This window comes from Aedes albopictus, chromosome 3, assembly GCF_035046485.1.
Source record: "Aedes albopictus strain Foshan chromosome 3, AalbF5, whole genome shotgun sequence".
In the NCBI taxonomy this organism is placed as follows: Eukaryota; Metazoa; Arthropoda; class Insecta; order Diptera; family Culicidae; genus Aedes; species Aedes albopictus.
In genome coordinates this window covers 318082520-318104309 of record NC_085138.1, presented here as the reverse complement: position 1 = coordinate 318104309, position 21790 = coordinate 318082520, and the positions used below count along the sequence as shown (strand labels likewise).

At 44.2% G+C, this 21790-nt stretch overlaps 1 protein-coding gene across 1 annotated transcript; it reads right to left on the bottom strand.

Moving 5' to 3' along the window:
* Positions 1 to 2077: 2077 nt before the first annotated feature.
* LOC115253577 (succinate dehydrogenase [ubiquinone] flavoprotein subunit, mitochondrial) lies at positions 2078 to 21212 on the bottom strand. The gene is made up of 4 exons (XM_029865483.2): positions 20942 to 21212; positions 4010 to 5761; positions 2776 to 3176; positions 2078 to 2501 (listed from the first exon to the last, which is right to left on the bottom strand). The coding sequence occupies exons 1-3, from the start codon at positions 20984 to 20986 to the stop codon at positions 2997 to 2999; spliced, it is 1977 nt and encodes a 658-aa protein (XP_029721343.2). The 5' UTR covers positions 20987 to 21212; the 3' UTR covers positions 2078 to 2501; positions 2776 to 2996.
* Positions 21213 to 21790: the final 578 nt, after the last annotated feature.

The following is a 21790-nucleotide window of genomic DNA, read 5'->3' as shown; positions in this document are numbered from 1 at the left end:
AAAGTTGTTCAGTTTTGTGTTACGTGACACAAAAATCCATGATTGGTCTGTTATGCGGGTACTTTTGATATGGGACGCTCATGACTTGGTATTTTTTTCACACATTGACATAAAAATTCGTAATTTTTATTATTGTTTTTGGAAGTACATCGAAAATGATGAATATTCATAACGTTAACTCAAAAATGATGAAAAGTCAAATGGGACAGTTATGCGAGTGGGGGCAGTCTAGGCGTTGTACAAAATGTAAGTGCAGCTGTCAATTGAAATTGCTCACGTAGTGCCCCAGTGGACAATAGAGCTGTAAATTAGGTTAAGTGATTAAGAATAAAAAAAAAAAGAATCTGCGGTCGTAAAAAAAATCACCCTCACACCAAATGTATCATGTACAAAACGCTGATAAGACCGGCGGTTCCCTACGGGCACGAGATCTGGATTATACTAGAGAAGGACATACATACAATCACTTGAAGTGTTCGAGCAGCAGGTGCTTAGGGCCATCTTTGGCGATGTGCACTACCGTGTGGAGCATAGTTGTCTACACGTTAATAAGGATTCCCATACAACATGGGACAACTATGCTGCACACGGCAGTGCAGTAGTAGAACGGTGTGTGGCGGCGAAGAATGAACCACGAGCTCACTGCACTCTACGGCGAACCTAGCATCCGGAAGGTGGAAAAAACTGGATACGATGGGCAAGGCATGTGAGAATGCCGGACAATAACCCTGCAAAGCTGGTATTCGCAAGAGACGCGAATGATACAAGAAGACCTGGAGGCCAGCGCGCAAGGTGGGCGGACCAGGTGCAGGACGATCTGGCTAGTGTGGGACCGAGGATGGATCCAGCAAGCCCATCAACGCCCAACGTTATTACCTAGCGAACAGGCAACGCAGATAGGAAATGACCAGGTTATACAATGATGGGTTGTGCTACTTTTCCCCGAATGTCGGTTCCCCGAATGTCGTTTCCCCGAACGCCGTTTCCCCGAATGCCGTTTCCCCGAATAACCCTTTTCCCCGAATGCCGTTTGCCCGAATAAGTACGTTTCCCCGAAAAAAAAATGATGTACTGTCAAAAAATGATTTGATGCTAAATTGCTACTGGCTAGGCCGCTTTTATTAGTTTTATTTCTAAAGTATTGTCGGCTTACACTTAATCATAGGAAACTTCCTTCCTACAAAGATGGTTGTTCTTTCGAGTTCTTTGGGAACTGTTAACATTATAGTTAATATTGATTCACTAAAAATGTTCCTTAAACTTGTGTTAACGTCGCAGCTAATATAGCATCACTAGATATTTTCCCTTCTTTCAAAGAAGGCGATTCTTTCAAGTTTTAATTAACATCGTAGTTAATATAGTTTCACTAGAAATTTTCCCTACTTTTAAAAATGCAGTTCTTTCAAGTTTTAATGCTAAAAAGTTTTTGTTAACATCACAACTAATATAGTTTCCCTAGAAATTTTTCCTTCTTTCATAGAAGGCGGTTCTTTCAGGTTTTAGTGCTAACAAGTTTTTGTTAACATGGCAATTAATATAGTTTTTGAAATAACTAGTACTGACAAAGTTTCCGTTGAAGTTGTTGTATTTAGTTAAATCTCAGTTAAATCATGTACATACATACCTACATACATATTTTTAAAGAATATATAAAAACTAGTGAATTAAAACTACTTCTTTCGCGTTTCGGGGAAACGGCATTCGGGGAAAAGGGACATTCGGGGAAACGGCGTTCGGGGAAACGACATTCGGGGAAAAGTAGCACAATCCAATGATGTTACCAGATTAGCAGAAAGAACCGATGTGGCCTTTCTACCGTTATTCCAGAATTAATATAAAGTACAGGTTTCGGTCAATCCTCTTTCTTCCCAAAATAAAAAAGAAATTACGTAACATGCATGAACAGTAATGAAGACACACTCATTCATGTATATTTTATTATTTTTTTCAATATTTTTGTGTATCATTGGAACTTATTCTAAAAGGCGAACAAAGTAGCAAAACAGGGAAATGAGTGAAGCCACAGGAAATGAAATTTAGAATTGGTTTCGAAATCATTGAGGGAACGCAATCAAAATCAAAGAATTTAAGCTACGAATCTAAATTTTATTTGCTTTGCTTCGTAGAAGTACGTTGTTGGTTTCTTTCCGTGAAACGCTTTGCTAACAATAAATAATATTCCGTATGATAAACCATGTCCATTAGCACGTTTGAAAGTTTTTTGTTTCCTTTTTCAAGTAGATCCTAAAATAAGTTAAGCACAATTTTGACTTCACTGGGTTCGGCCGGGACTGCCTTCTTGCTGCTCCTTGGAGGGCCTGCGATGTTAACTGCCAAGGCGCTCGCTCCTAGTTTGTAACGTGTAATGAGGATGTCCCAAAGGCGTTTCTCTATTGTGTTGCTTCTGTTTCTGCTTTTTAAAGTTGATTGCAAAGATGATGGGACCATTTCGGTAGATGAGATAAAGATGTTCTTATGAATCTATCATGATGTTTCAGGATCTGGAACAAACGTGGGAAAATAAGCCAAAGAATTAGTATGGCCGTTGGCGATCACCCGTAACGGGGCTGATATTGAGCGCAACCAACCACATCACATTTCTATTAAACAGTAGGAAAGCGTGCTGATAAGGGTGAACCAAATGAAAACAAAACACACCTCCGCTCCGTGACAGAGCGGCGTAGCATATTTGCTGATTGTGCTGAAAATCATGTGATTCGATTGGCATGGCGCTATTTAAAATTGTTTTATAATTATCTTCGCTTAGTTACTCACATTTTCACAATTAATACTCTGTCGCGCGCAAGCTTCGCTTCTTTTGCTTATAATCACTCTTTCCGTTTCACGCGTGGTTGTTCCTCTATATCTGCTCACGCCGTCACACGATGATTCGGTAGGTTTCCGTACGTACTGGGGTAACCGGTCGTGAAGCAGATGTTGTTGTAGTTGCTTGCTTGCGTGGAGGAAACGCTCGGAACTTGGCTCGGCTCTCACTCTTAGTAGGAACGGATTGCTGGTGGCACGGTGTTGCATTCCTCGCTCAGGGTCTGATCGATGACGGGTCGGTAGTCGATCTTGACGGCGCCCGTTTCCGGATCGATCCAGGTCAGCGTGTGCTTGCGCCAGTGCTCTTCAACGGGCTTCTTCTGCTGACCCTCCAGGGGCTTGCTGTAGTCCTGTGGTGGAGAAAAATATAAGGATTAGGCATTTCATGGCTTTTTTGTGTATTCTAGGGCCTAAGTGACTCTTCCTGATAGACCACGTGCTGGTCGACGGGCGACATTTTTCAGACGGGAGGACAGGAGAGACGTTAAGACGGTTTCAACACCTATGCGAATCCACAGCAGCAAGAAACTACAGTACGAAGAGAGTGTGATTGCTGAAGCACAGGAAAGCAAGAATAGAAACGATATGCGGAGGTTTTATGCAACTATCAATGGTGCGCGGCATATAATTGCGCCAGTGCTCGACCAAGACGAAGTACACGGTAGAAACCGAGACAGGTCCAGTGATCTTAGTGCTGTGGTAGCGTGTGATAAGGACGTGTTTGAAGTTGTTGAAGTTTTTGTTTAGCTTTCAACACTTGTGGCAGTAACATTTCCCGTAAAATGAAAAAGAGTATTGCAGCTGCGAATATGGCCAGGGTTAGGGATTGTATATCTTACTTGGGTTCCGTATTACGTCTGGCGACATCGCATCAATCGTGAGTTATACAAACAGATGCGCATTGTCTAGTTAAAAAAAACATGGCAGACTACCTTAGGCTGGTCACATCGCTGGATGCCTGAAGAAAGATAGACGTAGGTAGCATAATGTAGAGAACCAAAGGGAGACCGGGAAAACCGAAGCAGGCCGCGCACACGTTGGATGTATACGTTCGCAGAATACCTAAGACCACTTAACGTCCAAGGTCACTGGAAGCGGATGGCGTAGATTCTTCGAAAGCGAATCGTAGTCTAACGAGTAACAAGTAAGTCTAAGTACTACTATCTAAAATTCCCAAACTTACGTATTCGTCCACCCGGTGTTTGTAATCCTCACGGGCATGGGCACCACGGGATTCCTTCCGGTTCTCGGCGGCCGTGATGGTCATATTGGCGTTCAGCAGCAGATTCTGCAGCTCCAGAGTTTCCACCAGATCCGAGTTCCACACCAGCGACCGGTCGGACACCTTGACATCCTTGATCGTCTTGTAGATGTCGGCCATCTTGCGGACACCCTCCTGCAGGGTCTTCTCCTCGCGGAACACCGCCGCATGCGTTTGCATGGTCTTCTGCATGTTCAGACGCAGGGTCGAGGTAGGAACGGCTCCGTTGGCGTTACGAACCCAATCCAGATTGGCAACGGAGGCTTCACCGGCGTTCGGCTTGATATCGGCGATCTTTTCTCCGGGGCGATTCTCGGCGGCGATCGTCTTGGCGCAAGCGCGACCAAACACAACCAGATCCAGAAGTGAATTGGCACCCAATCTATTGGCACCGTGCACCGACGAGCAGGCCGATTCACCGCAAGCGTACAATCCGGGAACAACGTGATCGTTTCCGCTGGAGTCTACAGTAAGGACCTGACCCTTGTAGTTGGTAGGGACACCGCCCATGTTGTAATGCACAGTTGGCAGCACTGGAATCGGCTCACGGGTGACGTCGACACCGGCGAAAATCATGGCCGTCTCCGAAATACCCGGAAGACGCTGGGCCAGTTGCTCTGGGGGCAGATGGTGCAGCTGCAGGTAGACATGATCCTTTTCAGGGCCACAGCCGCGACCTTCGCGGATTTCGATGGTCATCGAGCGGGAAACGACGTCACGAGAAGCCAAATCCTTAGCTACTGGAGCATAACGTTCCATGAAGCGCTCACCCTGCGAGTTGATCAGGTAGCCACCCTCACCGCGACATCCCTCGGTAATCAGACATCCGGCACCGTAGATTCCAGTTGGATGGAACTGCACAAACTCCAGATCTTCAGAAGGCAAACCAGCACGAGCAACCATCGCGGTTCCGTCTCCGGTACAGGTGTGAGCCGAGGTACACGAGAAGTAGGCACGACCATATCCTCCGGTGGCCAACACGGTATTCTTCGAACGGAAACGATGAATGCTTCCATCTTCCAGGTTCAGGGCAATCACTCCCACGCACTGGCCGTTCTCCATCAGCAAGTCCAAGGCAAAGTATTCGATGAAGTAGTTGCAGTCGTAGCTCAACGATTGACCGTACAACGTATGCAGCAGGGAATGTCCGGTACGATCGGCAACGCAACAGCACCGATGGGCCTGGCCTCCTTTACCGTACTTCAAACTCTGTCCACCGAATGCTCGCTGGTAGATTTTACCGTCCGGAGTACGCGAGAATGGCATACCGTAGTTCTCCAGCTCGATGACGGCCTTCGGGGCCTCGCGGGTCATATAATGGATCGCATCCTGGTCTCCCAGCCAATCCGAACCCTTTACCGTATCGTACATGTGCCACTTCCAGTCGTCCTCCTCCATGTTTCCCAGTGCAGCGTTGATTCCACCCTGGGCCGCCACGGTGTGGGACCGGGTTGGGAACAATTTCGTAATGACGGCAGTCTTGAAGCCCTCGGCAACCAGACCGAAGGCAGCGCGGAGACCGGCTCCACCGGCACCGACCACGACGGCATCGTACGTATGGTCGACCACCGGGTATTCCTTCGAGATCGCACCCGGGTTCAATTTGGCGTTGTTCTGACCAACGGTGAAATGCAGTCCACGCTGCGTCGACGTGGCGGCCGACAGTCCGCGGGCCTGTGGAAAGAGATAAAGATGAACGCAATTAACTCTAGAGCAATAGTGATGATTATGGTCAATGTTTTATTTGTGCAAAGAATCATTTTGACACAAGAAAAGAAAACCTTTTAATGGTCAAATATGGAACCTGTAGAATAATGAAGGCTTTTTTTTCAATCAGAATCCTTCCTTGCGATTAAGTTGAAAATTACTATGTATTGTAACTGTTGGGAGGACCACCCTGGCCGGAGTCAGCACGCAGCCGATGCCTCGCACTGAACGAAACCCCCCGCGCAAGATCGACTGAGGGCGATACGATCACGCCCCTTAACGACATTCGGTCGGAAACCGTAATTCGCCTTGACGGAGGCTCTCTGAAGAGAATTGCGCTGTGCGTCAAATCATTTTTTTTAACATGGGGAAGGATAGGAGCTGCATTTTCAAATGCTTCTAAAATATTTTAGAGACTTCAGATTGAAAAAAGTGTTAATGTTTTGCAATATACTTTCAATTAGCTACATTATAACTGGTTTTAGACAAAAGTTTTTAAATCACAATGTTATGTTTATAATATAGCGTATCAAAATCTCATTCGATAACATTAAGAACGTTTTGCTTGAAAAAACGTCCATAAAGAATTATAAGCATTTGAAAATGCAGCTCCTATCCTTTCCCATGTTAAAAAAAATTGTTTTCACGCAAGCCGAATTTCAACAAGAGAATTGCCTCAGAGAGCCTCCGTCAAGGCGAATGGTCCACCGACCAAATGATGTCATCCTAAAACCGGATGACAGTGATTTGAAAATATAATGCCGACCATATGGTCGAGCAACCTTGTTTTTTAGCGATTGATAACAATATTGTCATTCTTAAAAACAAATATGTGCTTGGCCAGGATACCCTCGCGGATACCCTTTTCCAAAAAGATGGCATGTCCAGGATAGAAAGAACATGCGACGAGTAATTGTCAACGTCCCGAGTGTCACGATCAAGGAACTTGTTTCGCTATCGATGAATAAATTCGGTGAATCTGTGTGGCCTTCGCTCTGCAACTAATATTCATTCACATAGCGAGCGTCGACTCATACGCGAATAAGATGATCGTCATCCGCTTTTTCGGATGATTGCCGTATGACTGATTCGTCATTCGAAAACACGATTTTGGTAATTTGGACTGGATGGTCGGACAAATCAGACGATTTTGGGATGGGGTTTTCGTTCAGTGCGCGATGGCTCATCATCTTTTTTTTTTTTTTTTCCTTCTAAACCATAGGGGGATAATCTGCTCAACAGACACCCTAACAGAAGGTTAGGGTAGTGTAGGTCTGACAGGCCGTCTTCTACAACAAAAGTAAAATCCAGGACTACTCTCTCCTCGTACCCACTAAACCATTCCTATGGTCGCCAAACCCTACGTCTCTCCGGAACCACCAAGAAGGTATTGCTTCAGAGAGGGGCTAGTGCACATCGCACCCACAAGGTTAGCTGCGTAGCCTGCAGCAACGAACATCGATGACTCGCTTTGGAGAGTCCATCACGGTAGCATGCTGGCGCTTAGCCAGTTTCCCGAGTGGTCCTCGCCACTCCCTTTGTCCTCGGAAGGCGGGCAGAGTCAACCCCGCCCGCGCCCTACTGCTGAGCGGACATCAAGAACTGATGCCCACATGCAACCCGATCTGACCTGCCCGCAAAGGAAGGGTATCACTACCCTTCAGGCCCTATCAGATGCATCCGTAGGTTGCTGACGGCAGGGTCTCCACCTGCCCCGACCCTTGCCGGGGACCCCTTTCCAACCGCGGGCTTGGATCCAACCCAGTAGACCGACGCCACGACAGCACCGCTACCGGGACTTCCTCTCCGCGGCCACTTAATCGTTGTAAGGGTCGATCTCGACCGCAGGGCACCGGTATGACCTACGAAGCCGACTCCGAACCCCTGGACCACCTCTTGTACTGCATCTGGACTAGCCATTCTCCGAGTCCACGCGCCACCTCCTCTGTAGCTCCCAGACGATGTGGGTAATAGCCGTTGAAACGGCGTTCCAGCCAAACTCATCCCTACACATCCTCTGGACCAAGTTGTCCGGAGTTGTGTCCTCCCCGCATGTGGCAAGCATGCGGTCACGCATTGTGCGAAAACGCGGGCACACGAACAAAACGTGTTCCGCCGTTTCCTCTGAACCATTGCACACTGGGCATTCGGGAGAATCCGCATGCCCGAAACGGTGTAGATACTGTCGGAAGCAACCATGACCTGTAAGGACCTGTGTCAGGTGGAATGTGACTTCCCCATGGCGCCTATTAATCCAACTATCTACCCTCGGTATCAACCTATAGGTCCACCTTCCTTTGGTGGAACTGTCCCACGCGCGCTGCCATTTGACCATAGAGGCCATCCTGACAGTCCTGCGTATGCCTCTTGTGCCGCGCATTTCGAAGCACTCCATGTCCTCACTGATAAGAATGCTGATAGGCACCATACCAGTAATGACGCAGAGAGCGTCGTGTGACACGGTACGGTACGCGCTCGCAACCCTCAGGCACATCAGCCTGTAAGTACTTTCCAGCTTCCGTCGGTAGCATTTAGTACTTAGCGCGGTGCCCCACGCCGGGCCGCCATACCTAAGTATGGATGTAGCAACACTAGCCAGAAGCTTGCGCTTACTGGCGTACACCGCAGAGCTATTGGACATCATCCGGGACAGTGCCGCAATAGCTGTGGAGGCTCTTTTACAGGCATAATCGACGTGGCTACCGAAGGTAAGCTTATCGTCGATCATCACGCCCAAGTGTTTGACGGAGCGCTTTGACAGGATAGTACAGTCTCCTACACTGATCTCCGTCTGCTGCTCCGACTTCAGGTTGTTAACAACCGTCACCTCTGTCTTGTGGTGAGCCAGCTCCAGTTTCCTGGACCGCATCCACGCCTCCACAACCTTGATCGAGTGGTTGGTAGTCAACTTTACCTCCTCGATCGTTTCACCGTAGACTTCGAGCGTAATGTCGTCGGCAAATCCGACAATCACCACTCCCACTGGATACTCTAACCTCAACACCTCGTCGTACATGACATTCCATAACACCGGACCCAGGATGGAACCTTGCGGGACTCCTGAGGTTATGTGAAAGCACTTCCGACCCACCTCCGTGTCGTAGACTAGTACACGATTCTGAAAGTAACTTCCGAGAATCTTGTACAGGTACTCCGGTATCCCCAGACGCAAGAGCGCATCGGCAATAGCAGACCAGCTGGCGCTATTGAACGCATTCCTTACATCCAGAGTCACTACCGCGCAAAAGCGAATTCCCCTCCTCTTAGGCTCGAGTGCTTTCTCGGCGGTTTTTGTAACCGACAAGATAGCGTCTACGGTGGACCTCCCCTTCCGGAAGCCGTACTGGTTACTCGAAAGACCATTTTCGCCCTCGGTGAACCGCAACATTCTATTGAGGATGATCTTTTCGAGCACCTTCCCCGCCGTGTCAATCAAGCATATTGGTCTATATGCCGACGGGTCTCCGGGTGGTTTCCCCGCCTTTGGCAATAGTACCAGGCTCTGCCTCTTCCAAGCTTCTGGGAAAACTCCCTCGTCCAGGCATTTCTGCATAGCAGACCTGAACATCTCGGGAGCCTCTGCAATAGCTACTTTTAAGGCTAGGTTCGGAACTCCGTCCGGACCTGGGGCCTTACCTACGCTAAGGGACTTAGCTATCCCCGCAAGTTCCACATCGGTGACCCTCTCCTCATCGCCAGCCCCAGCCACCGGCTGTCCTACGAAAGGAGGCCAAGGACTAGGATCATGACGCGGAAAAAGTCCTCCAATGATCCCCTCCAACATCTCTGGAGATTGCTCTGTAGGAGCCATCACACCTCTCGTCTTGGCCTTAACGATCCTGTAGGCGTCACCCCACGGGTTCGTATTGGCACTCTGACAGAGACCCTCAAAGCAGGCCTTTTTGCTTGCTCTTATCTCGGTCTTAAGCGCGGCTTTTGCAGCGGCGAACACCACCCGCCGTTCGTTTCGCTCTTCCTCTGATCGTGCTCGCTGCATCCGCCGCCTAGCCCGTAGCTCATCATCTGACAGACCGCCAATGATACACTGCGCAGTGTCATCCACGTCACGGCAAGAGAGAAATGTCATCTTGTAATTTAGTTTGTATCGCCTCGCATTATTCGTCCACATGTCCGTGCTATATTTTTAATAAAGTATTTTAATTTGTTATTTGTTGTCGTAATCGCGAGTTTGTTATTACAACAATTTGGCGACGAGTGAAACTCGTGTCGGTCCGCGGAAAATCGAGCGAAAATAGTGTATTTCGTCGTCGGGAAGCGCGTTGAAAAGTTCGACCGAGATAGAGGTTAGCTGCTATGTCTCGCGAAGGAACACCAAGCTGGGGGGCTAACGAAGGAGAGACCATCTCATTCCAGCAAGCCCTGACGCAGATTCTCACTCAACAACAGAGACTGATCACCTAGCTGTCCCAGCAGATGTCAGCAACGCAGCTTGGCCTGAAGGAGCTTTCCCGTGACGACGTCGCACTAAATGCGTTGGCAAATAACATCAACGAATTTCGCTATGCTCCTGAAGAAGGGTGCACGTTCGACTCTTGGTACGCCCGATACTCGGAATTGTTCGACCAGGACGCCAAGAAGCTCGACGATTCCGCAAAAGTCCGACTCCTTATGAGGAAACTCAACCCAGCGGCACACGAACGATACACGAGCTTCATACTTGCGAAGCAATCAAACGAGTTCACGTTCAGTGAAACCGTCGAGAAGTTGAAGTCGCTTTTCGGATCACCTGTCTCCATCTTTCACCGGCGGTACCAGTGTCTGCAAACCGTCAAGGATGACACGGAGAACATCGTAGCGTACTCGTGCAAGGTGAACCGCGCCTGTGTGGACTTTAAACTTGCCGACCTGTCCGAGGAGCAATTCAAAAGCCTCATCTTTGTCTGCGGCCTCAAGTCATCGAAGGATTCCGATATTCGGATGCGGCTGATCACGAAGCTGAACGAATCGTCCGATATCACCCTAACGAAGATTGTGGAGGACTGCAGAAGCCTGATGAACCTCAAGAACGACAACGTACTGGAGGAAAAACAATCTCCGTCAAGTGTGCATGCTGTGAAGTACAACAAGAAGACTTCCAAGCCGAAGCACCAACCATCGGCTCCGGGAAGTAGTAGTGGTGCGGATCAGCCTCGTTCTCCATGCTGGTCGTGTGGAGGGATGCACTTTTCCAAGGACTGTCAGTTTCGTGAACATACGTGTCGTGATTGCGGGAAGAAAGGACATAAGGAGGGGTATTGCGCTTGCTTCGCCGGGAGATCGGCAGCCGGCAAGAGTAAGAAGCCTGCGCGGAACCAGAAGTCAACGAAAGTCGTCTCCGTTAATTTCGTCAGCCGTGGAAGAAAGTATGCAGAGGTGCGTATCAACAACGTTCAAATCGGAAAAGCCAAGCAGTGACAGCTTCTGGAGAACCACTCAACATCGCGTCCGAATTCTGGTGTGACGTGACCATCAACGGTGTCTCCAAACGAGGTTTGTGTCGTGTTATGGTACCGGAAATCAATCTATCAGTTCTAGGTTCCGATTGGATGGACAAGTTTGGCCTTTGGGATGTGCCAATCAACTCCTTCTGCAACCAAGTCAGCAGTCGGACGCCATCCGACGTAGCGTCTCTCCAGGCGAAATTCCCGGAAGTTTTCACCAACAAAATGGGTCTTTGCGGCAAAACGAAGGTCAAGCTTCAGCTGCGAGGTAATCCCACTCCGGTATTTCGGCCAAAGCGTCCCGTCTCCTACAGTATAAAAGGTGTCGTCGAAGAAGAAATTCAGCGTCTCCACAGTCTGGGGGTCTTGAAGCCAGTAGACTTCTCGGACTGGGCTGCATCTATAGTGGTCGTTCGGAAGCCCAACGGAAGAGTCCGGATCTGCGCCGATTTTTCAACGGGTTTGAACGACGTCCTTGAGTCCAACCAATACCCGCTGCCATTACCTGAAGATATTTTCTCGAAGATGTCGGGATGTCGGTACTTCAGCCATATCGACCTTTCCGATGCCTATCTTCAGGTGGAGGTTGATGAAAGCTGCCAAAATCTGCTCACCATAAACACCCACAAGGGGCTCTATCAATTCACCCGCTTGTCCCCTGGCATCAAGTCAGCCCCGGGGGCATTCCAACAGTTGGTAGATGCAATGCATGCAGGACTCGAATTCACCTGCGGCTACCTGGATGACGTTCTCCTGGGCGGCCGAACTGAAGAACACAATCGGAATCTCGAGCGTCTGATGAACCGATTGCAGGAATATGGTTTCACCGTGAGAATTGAAAAATGCAGCTTCAACATGCAACAAGTCGATTATCTCGGGCAGATCATGGACGGCGATGGTGTGCGACCTGACCCCGACAAGGTTGCTGCTATTGCCAGCATGCCGCCACCTCACGACCTTTCGACACTCCGATCGTACTTGGGAGCCGTGAATTACTACGCGGAATACATTCCAGAGATGCGGAAGTTGCGGTACCCTATGGACAAACTCCTGAAAGCTGGAGCCAAATGGGACTGGAGCACGGCCTGCCACAACTCGTTCGACCGATTCAAAGAGCTTTTGATGTCTCCGCTGATGCTGACACACTACAATCCAAAGCTGGATATCGTGGTGTCTGCAGACGCCTCGTCCATCGGCATCGGTGCTAGGATCGCTCATCGACTTCCGGACGGCACCATAAAAGCAATCAGTCATGCGTCCAGAAGTCTCACTCCGGCCGAAGAAAACTACAGCCAGATAGAAAAAGAGGGTTTGGCCTTGATATTCGCCGTCACACGATTCCATCGGATGCTGTTTGGCCGGCATTTCACTCTCGAAACCGACCATAAACCACTGTTGGCCATATTCGGGTCCAAAAGGGAATACCCGTTTATACCGCCAATAGGCTACAGCGCTGGGCGTTAACCCTCCTTTTATACGACTTCGATATCCAGTACGTGTCAACCGAAAGTTTTGGCTACGCTGATCTTCTATCTAGGCTCATCAACAACCACATTCGCCCGAATGAAGAGTACGTGATTGCGGCCATCGAACTGGAGCACACTTTCCAGGATGCTGTGCAGCAGTCCCTGGAATTCCTGCCGCTAACGTACAAAGCGATTCAAGAAGAGACCAAAGCAGATCCAGTCCTCCAAGAAGTCGTCAAACACGTTCAACAGGGCTGGCCAACAAAAAGGAGCGACGTCAGTGAAAATTGTCAGTAGTTCTTCCTTCGAAAGGACGGTTTGTCAGTCATATCCGATTGCCTTGCCTATGGTGAGCGGTTGGTCATCCCGTCGAAGTACCAGAAGAAAGTTCTCCAGATGCTGCACAAGGGACACCCCGGCGTCGAAAGGATGAGAGCAGTTGCCCGCAGTTATGTATACTGGCCGACCATCGACGACAGCATCGCACAGCTCGTTCGTGCTTGTAAGGAATGTGCGATGTCTGCCAAAACCAACACCAGAGCGAAACTGGAATCTTGGCCGGTACCTCAAAAACCCTGGCAGCGACTGCATACACAGCGCAACATTTTTTTTGTCTTAAGAGCAAACATATGTGTCTCCGAAGGATTTTGGGCCGCTGAATCCGAATCCGGGCTCAGATTTGCTCCAACACGTCACAATTTTGAGCTATATACCTCAATTTATAGGGCAAAATATGCGATTTTGGGCTTTTTTGACTGCAATTTATTAAGCATGGAAATATTTTTTTTAATCCATCAAAAGGATAACACAGCGTAACAAAAATTAACCTTTTGCCTGTCTCAAGAGCAAACTTATGTGTCTCCGAAGGATTTTGGGCCGCTGAATCCGAATCCGGGCTCAGATTTGCTCTAACACGTCACAATTTTGAGCTATACCTCAATTTATAGGGCGAAATGTGCGATTTTGGGCTTTTTTGACTGCAAGCCATTAAGCAAGGAAATATTTTTTTTTAAGCAATCAAAAGGTTAATTGGTCAATTAACATCTAAATCAACGACTCATGCAAAATATTTCGTTTTACCAAATCGAATTTGATAGTTTTGAGCGATTTATGATAAGTACGATATTTCCCATACAAGTCACCCTCTAAAAGTTGCATGCAAGTTTTCATACTAACATAAAATGCTTAAATCTATCAAATTTGATTAGGTAAAACGAAATATTTTGCATGAGTCGTTAATTTAGATGTTAATTGACCAATTAACCTTTTGATTGCTTAAAAAAAATATTTCCTTGCTTAATGGCTTGCAGTCAAAAAAGCCCAAAATCGCATATTTTGCCCTATAATTTGAGGTATAGCTCAAAATTGTGACGTGTTAGAGCAAATCTGAGCCCGGATTCGGATTCAGCGACCCAAAATCCTTCGGAGACACATAAGTTTGCTCTTGAGACAAAAAAATGTTGCGCTGTGTAATTGGTCAATTAACATCTAAATTAACGTCTCATGCATAATATTTCGTTTTACCAGTGAGTTACGCAATATTCACAGTATCTGCTAGAGAGGAAATTGCGACCAAATTTCATGGATACTGACCATCCATCGACACTTCAAGTGGTCTAAATGATGCCTTTGATAATACAACGGCCTTCATCGTGGAAGCTTTCGAAGAAGACCACAAGAGGAACCCCTTGATGGCGTTCTGATCTGGCCAAGCTCAGGAAACAATGTACAAAGAGTTGGAACACGACGTTCGACTGGATCGGAAGCTTTCAGGTAGGCTCGCAAGAAAGCTCTTCAGTCTGCTGAACGATCCAGCTGGAAACGCCTTTGTTCAAATGTTTCCAGTGTGAGTAAAGTCAGTCGGTTGTACAAAACCCTTACAAAATCTAAGGGTTTTCGAGTGAACGAACTTCGTTTGCCAAATGGTGATTTCCTTTCCCTTGATAAGTTTGATAAGGAAGCTCTAGAGAATGTTTATTCAGTACACAATTGTTCGGATGTGTAGTTATCACATCTTCGATTGAACCTGATGTCTTTTCTTGTACTATATAGTTATGATTTTCTGGGTTCAAAAGTCCAGAAACTCCAGAATCGATTGAGTGAGTAGGCACTAAATAGTTTCTCCTGGAGCAGATCCTATTTTGCTTCAAAAGGGATTTAATTAAATATTTCAAACTTGTTTAAAAAAAACTACTTGTTTGCAGTTTTCTACCGGGTATATTTCCAAATCTTTGCGGTACATTAGGGGCCGTTCATAAACCACGTAGACTTTTTGGGGGGAGGGGGGGTCTGACCAAAGTCTACGCTCCATACAAATTTCAAATTTTTTGTATGGACAAAAGTCTACGAGGGGGGAGGGGGGGGGTCTGAGATGGCCAAATTTTGGTCTACGTGGTTTATGAACAGCCCCTTACTGTAAAGTTTGTTCCGAAAGTTGATCGTGCGTCGTAAAAAGAAGCAAATAGTTTCAGTTTTGTCGGTCATCACATCCGCGATGTTCATCTGGCCAACGTGCCTCTTCATATGAACCAACATGCCTACATAATACATAATACATAATTAATGGACAGCCCCTTACAAGAACCGATATTTTGATAAATATTTTTTATCTGCCACCCTCAAAATGAAAAATCCAGCCAAAAAAATTGAAATGAGGTGGAGGAGACAAAAAGTCAAAATGAAATTTGCATCAGCCTTATTAAGTAAAATATCAATCCATGGACCAGCAAGTGTAAAGAGCAATAATCCGATTATTCTATAACACCATATATTGCTATTATCATGCAGCTCAAAGTTTATGATTGTTTAATAAAAATAGAGTCTACCTCTAGCAGTTGCTTACAGATTTCAACTGATGTCAAATAATTTCTCCTCTAAAATTTCTCAAAAAAATCAGGAATCAGTTTCATGGTTACAGCAAGAATTCCTTCAAAGACGCCTCTATGAATTCCTTCGTAGATTCTTTTAGAAGTGTTTTTCACATTTTTTCCAAAAATTCCTCTAGGAATTTATCCAGATATTTCTCCCAGCGCCAGTTTTCACCCAGCCAGTCCTTCAAAAAATTCAATTCTGGCAGAAATTCTTTAAGGACAAACGTCTTGAAATCCCGCTTCAACAGTGCATCAGAACTTCAAACGCACAAATCTCAAGAAGCAAGCTTCAAATAACGGTGTATTTCATTATTCTGTTCTTGCTCACTAGTAATAAGCTTAAAATAAGAAGATCAGGTGCGCTGGTTTTGTTTACGAAGAGATTTGTGCGCTCAAAATCGTGAGTAGGTGCCAAAATCGGCCATTGTGGCGACCATTTTGGGATTCTAACAAGTCTGTCCTTAACAGATTGTAGCGAACGAATCCTTCAAAAATTTTATCAAACGATACTGCAGTTATTTTTTCAGTAATTTCTCCAGAGATTCTTGCACGAAATTCTGCTTTGTGAAGGTTTTGTTGGAGCCTCTCGAGAAGTTTTCAAGAAGATCCTAGACGTTCCTCAGCGGGTTTCTCAAAAGTTATAGTGGAGGAACTTCTCCAGGGACTCTTATACCTTGCTACATGCAAGGAATATCTCCAGCAGTTCTTCCAAAGATTGCTTCAGAGCATTATGCAATAATCAATTTAGACATGTATAATGGGATTCATTCAAGAACTCCTCCAATTCCTTTGTCTGCATTTTGCTCGGATTTTTCCTTGAATTCCTCCAAAAGTTTCTCATAAAATACTTCAAGGAATTCTGTGGTCTCCAGTTAGCCTAGTGGTTAAAAGCAAGGCTATGGATCGCCAATACGGAGACGGCAGGTTGGATTTCCGTTCCGGACGGGAAAATTTTTCCAACTCCCTGGGCATAGAGTATCGTTGTGGTTGCCTCACAATATACAAATTCATGCAATGGCAGGCAAAAAAAGCCCTTCAAATAAAAACTGCGGAAGTGCTCAAAGAACACTAAGTTGAAGCGAGGCAGGCCAAGAACGTAGAGCTATAAAGAAGAAGAAGAAGAACTTCTGGGAATTCCTCCAGAATTATCTCAAGGGGTTCCTTCAGAAAGTCCTGCAAAGATTACTTTCTTATTATATATATATATATATATATAGGGGGATTAGGGGCATAATGGACACCCGGGGCGAAATGGACACCCCTGTTTTTGCCGAAACCGTTGACTTTTATGTAAAACTTTTAATGCATAACTGTAAAGGAACAAGTCATGGTCCTATTTTTTAAAAGTACCGTCGATGGGGGTGACAATGGGTCTGGGGGGTGAGATTGGGTCAAGAGAAACATAAAATTTGAAATAGCTCAATAACTATCGCTAATTTATATTGAAAACTTCATATTATTTCAAAGGGGAGATGTTTTTACACGTCATGATGCAGAATAAGATGTTTTGCAATAATCGTTTTGTGTTAAATTTGTGGCTAAACTTATATGATGAAACTACTAGTAAATCACTCTGAAAAAAATTCTCCTTCGTAATGTTCAACACAAGTACCTAACTATAAATTTTCTTATAAGTGGTTAGCTGTAGGTATTACCTGGTTCATGTAATGAAAAAAGCGGGCTGTCATTGCTCTTTTTATTTAAAAACTTAATATGTTCGACCCTATGTCTAAATATTAAGAATGGGGGTGAGATTGGGTCAAGCAAGTTATCGAGTGCACATAACCTTAACTAAAAATTCAACTTGTTATCCAGTCCCAATTTGACGTTAAAGTGGTGCCATGTTTACCGTATTTTCACTAAAGCACGCTTTCTTTCAAAAATATGTCGAGAAGCGTCATACGAGTGTGTTAATACGTTTAGTGCCTAAAATCATTTATAACAATACACCCATGCGTGTGGACAGCTCCTCTAATCATCAGCTAATCTTTAGTGTACTGCAATATCGTGAGCTCACAAAATAGACTTAACATAATATTTGAACGACCCTCTGTCTTGAGATCGAGTGATTTGCTTTAGCAATATAGAGGCCAATGATCATGAACAACAGAGTTTATAACGGAGGGTTTGATTAAACATTTCTTAGTTATGCAGTATACAAAAACTAGCATTTTTTTACAATTAATTTTTCATTCTTTCTTCGCCCCTCCCTCATTGTAATCTCCCCTCCTCTCATGGACGTTGAAACTCTTAATGAGGATGATTATGATGGCTAAAAATGGCGATACAGTATACAAACGTTATTTTATCAAATTCCAACCATTTTTTCGGTTGTATTAGCCCTTTTAGGTGGATTAATCATCTTTTAAAATTACCTAAGCTTTTATTCGTCATGATAACATTGTGTTTTAAGTAGGTTTACTATATGTTGGGTAGAAGCTTCGGACTTTGATATAGAATCGCACCAGGGGTTACTGTGCTGAATTCTTAAAGCTATGGGAAGATTTTATTAGTTTGAGAATCTCATTTCAACGTTCGATCTACTTACAAACTGGTCCTTTTAATTCCAATCTAGCCCAACAAATATTCAATACCGTCTTCAGTAAGGTGATGACCGGTTTACCTAGAAACGGTTCTTTTTAGATGATTATCTAAATTATACAAATTGCACTTACTCTATATTACTAATGATAACAGAATTAGAGGGGTTAGAATTCTGTCCGAACCTTCGTGGTTACACTTAGCCTGTACTAAAGAAATTCATTTTAAGAATCACACAATGCATGAAATTTCATAAACCTACAGTTTATAGTTCAAGCACTTCAATGCAAGCTGCTACGCGTAACTAAAGGGTGAGTCGATAATTATTGTGCCATTTTCAAACTAACGTAACTTTCTTTCTACTTCACCAAAATCAACCAAATTTTGCACTGTTTCTCCTTATAGTCTATTGTTTACATATAATGAATTGAGCAGTTATCAATGAGATTCCGGTCGATATAGAATAAATTTAGTTAACAGTTTTAAAAAATATGTTGTACAATGTGGCACAATAATTAACGACTCACCCTTTATTAAGTATCGAAAAGGTATTAATATCGGCAAGTTAATTATGTACATAGATTAGCAAACAGGTGCTTTACTCATCACATGAGAAAGAATAAACAATTTTCATCTCTCCACTCTGCCTTGACGTTTTGTCTGTCAGTCATTGCACGATCGTTGACGTCCGTGACCGATGCCGATGACGTCCGTGACCGATGCCTATATCCCACGGATCCTATTCGTTATCGATACCTACAGTGCTGCCAGTGTCGCCAACACTATATATGATCAATAAAATTAATTTAAATTCTTAGATAGATAATTTCGAATACTTTGACCCATTCTCACCCCCTCTAAGGGGGTGCAGTTTGCAGTTTACTAAGCAATTCATATAACTTGATACTTTCTTGCTAAACTATCATTACCACATACCAAATAAAAAGTTATTCCGACTTCAATTGCATTTGTTATTTAACAAACAATCTTTGAGTATCCTTTTTTGACCCATTCTCACCCCCAACGACGGTACCATTTATATTGCTCCAAAATAACCAAAATATCATTGAAATTGAAATATGTTTTTCATATGGTGAAATTCTTATAATATCGAAGCAGCAGCAAATAAGGTATTACGAGTGTTGGAGTGTGTCCACCATAAAAACAGGTGATTTGTTATCTTATCTACATGTATACGGAGATTTAGCAATGGATAAAGTATTTTATTTTTGAACAGAATTTACTAAAAATAGCAATTTTAATGTTGTAGTCGATTCGGGGCGAAATGAACACCAGCTATTACGAATGGATGTACGTGCATTGCATACTGTTAGGCGTTTTAGAGAGTATGGAAAAAATCAATCCGATTGTTTTAGCCTAAAATTTATTTTATTAACTTTGATGTTATGAAAACTCGTCTAAGATGGAGTATTATATCTATGGCACTGATCTCAGTAAGCATATTACTTAACTGATCGATGTAATCAAAGAATTAGCATAAAATATGTAGGGGTGTCCATTATGTCCCGATGGGTGTCCATTTCGCCCCGTACCTTTCCTGCCAGCCCTAAAAAACACACGATTTTAAATTCGATATTTCTGCACAATAAAGACATTTTACCTACTGTAAATGATTGAAATACGTAGTAAACTAACTAAAGTTGTAAGCCAACTGATAATATGTTATGTTTTCATCGTTATACAGGTCTAACGTACTCATTTGCTTAGGGTGTCCATTATGCCCCTAATCCCCCTATTTTCTTATAAAATTCTTCTAGCTCAACCGCCAAGGAGTTCCTCCGAGTATTTCCTAGAGATTCCTGCAGAAACTCGTCCATGAATTTATTTAAAAATTTCTTCAGATTTTAATTCAGGTATCTCTTTATGATATTTTCATATGGAAATATGTGTGATTCCTTGGGCATAGAGTATCTTCGTTTCTGCCACACAATATACACATGTAAAATAATCCTTAGCAGAGAAGCTCTCGGCTAATACCTATGTAGAAATGCTCATAGAACAGCTAAGAAACAGGCTTTGTCCCAGTGAGGACGTCAAGAAGAAGAAGATGGACTTTAACAAGACTATTTTTTATCATAAATTAATCTCCTGAACAATAAAGTAGGTTGAACATTGTTGAAGTTGCTGCATGCTCTTACCTATTTGTCAACAAATGGGAAAGAGCATGATGCAGCAACTTCAACTTCATTGAACAGGACTATTGATTCCAACCGTTTTGAACATCTAAATTATTGTTGTTTTAAAAAGATTCTAAAACTATTTAGGAAATCTTGAAAATTTGAAGCGATAACACAAACAAAATCAAAGTTTGAAAGAATGTGAATAAGATGGGATTATCGATCCCATAAATGTTTATGAATAAATTACAAGGCTACAGATGAATATTATGAAAAATAAAAAACTCCAGAAGCCAAGTGAAAGTTGTTTGCCATCTTTGCAACATCGGCCCTAACCTTACCATGAGGGCTTGTTTGGCCCGTCCCCATTTTATATGCGTCACACGATCGCGAATCTGCCGAATTTCACGGAATTCGCATCAATTATCTATCGTTATCACCATTGATATAGCATTCATCGAAACAGATAACTCTATCACATTCTAGTAAATTTTACGGGAACATTCGGCCAAATAATCACCAGATTACATAACAAGCAAATCGGCAAATGCAGCCTCAGTATCAGCGAGAAAATTTTTCTTCTGACGTTGTGTAATCTCCGCCGAAGCTCTCGGGCAGCAAATTCATGTTGCAAAACTCCAGATCCAGGATTGTCACCTGAATCTCCCCTGATAATCACACATTCACTTACCGCGGACAGGGCGCTCTTGGTCAGCAGAGATGGCAATCGCAGCATTTCGCTTAGCAGCGATCGGAATCGTTCGTAATCACACACAAAACACACCACCAGATCAGAGCTACCTAATCGGTGGAAAAATTTCACACAGTACGGTGCTTCTCACAAAACCTCTAAAATTATCCACCCGCCGCCGCGCAGTTCAATCACTCGCGAAAGAAGAACCAGAGAGACGTGAACGCGTGTGTATGCTCACTGGCATCGAAAAGCGTACAGAGACGGCGGCAGACAGACACAAACGAAAGCACGAAACCGCAAAGTGGAAAGAAAAACGCCAACAAATCTGACAGTTGAACTGTCAAAAAGCGTGCGGGAAAATTGGAAAATGAGTTACCGTTACGTTTTGTGTCCACGCTAACAAATATTAAACCATTATTTCTGCGAAATCAGGATTTGCAGAAACTCATCTTCATATAAATGGGTAATAATTAACAATTGATTACAGTGTATGCAGTGGTGTTTCAAAACAGCAAAAACTGAGAAGCAGCGCCTCGGTCTTCGGAAAAGTTGTTCAGCTGATCAAAGGCTTTAAGATTAGGGGCCGGATGATTCGTGGTTTCACAGCTAGGCGCGAGGCTAGGCGGGGTTAGAGAGAAAACAATTTTTTAATTTCACATATTTCAGCATCCTGATTTTTTCGAATTCGAATTAAGTTTTAAAAAAATGTACCAATTTACACTCATATGCAATTTAAAACTCTCATAATGTTTTAAACATTTTAATTTAAACATCCATTAATTTGAAACCTTCAGAATGTTCTATGTAATTAATGGATATCATAGTATTCAAACTTAAACTTTGATC

Bases quoted from the DNA above. Each gene is read 5' to 3' on its own strand.
- LOC115253577 (XM_029865483.2), bottom strand. From the start codon at position 20,986: ATGCTGCGATTGCCATCTCTGCTGACCAAGAGCGCCCTGTCCGCG. The intron at 5,762-20,941 runs GTAAGTGAATGT...CTCTTTCCACAG, and splicing joins CCAAGAGCGCCCTGTCCGCG to GCCCGCGGACTGTCGGCCGC. The intron at 3,177-4,009 runs GTAAGTTTGGGA...TCTCCACCACAG, and splicing joins AACACCGGGTGGACGAATAC to GACTACAGCAAGCCCCTGGA.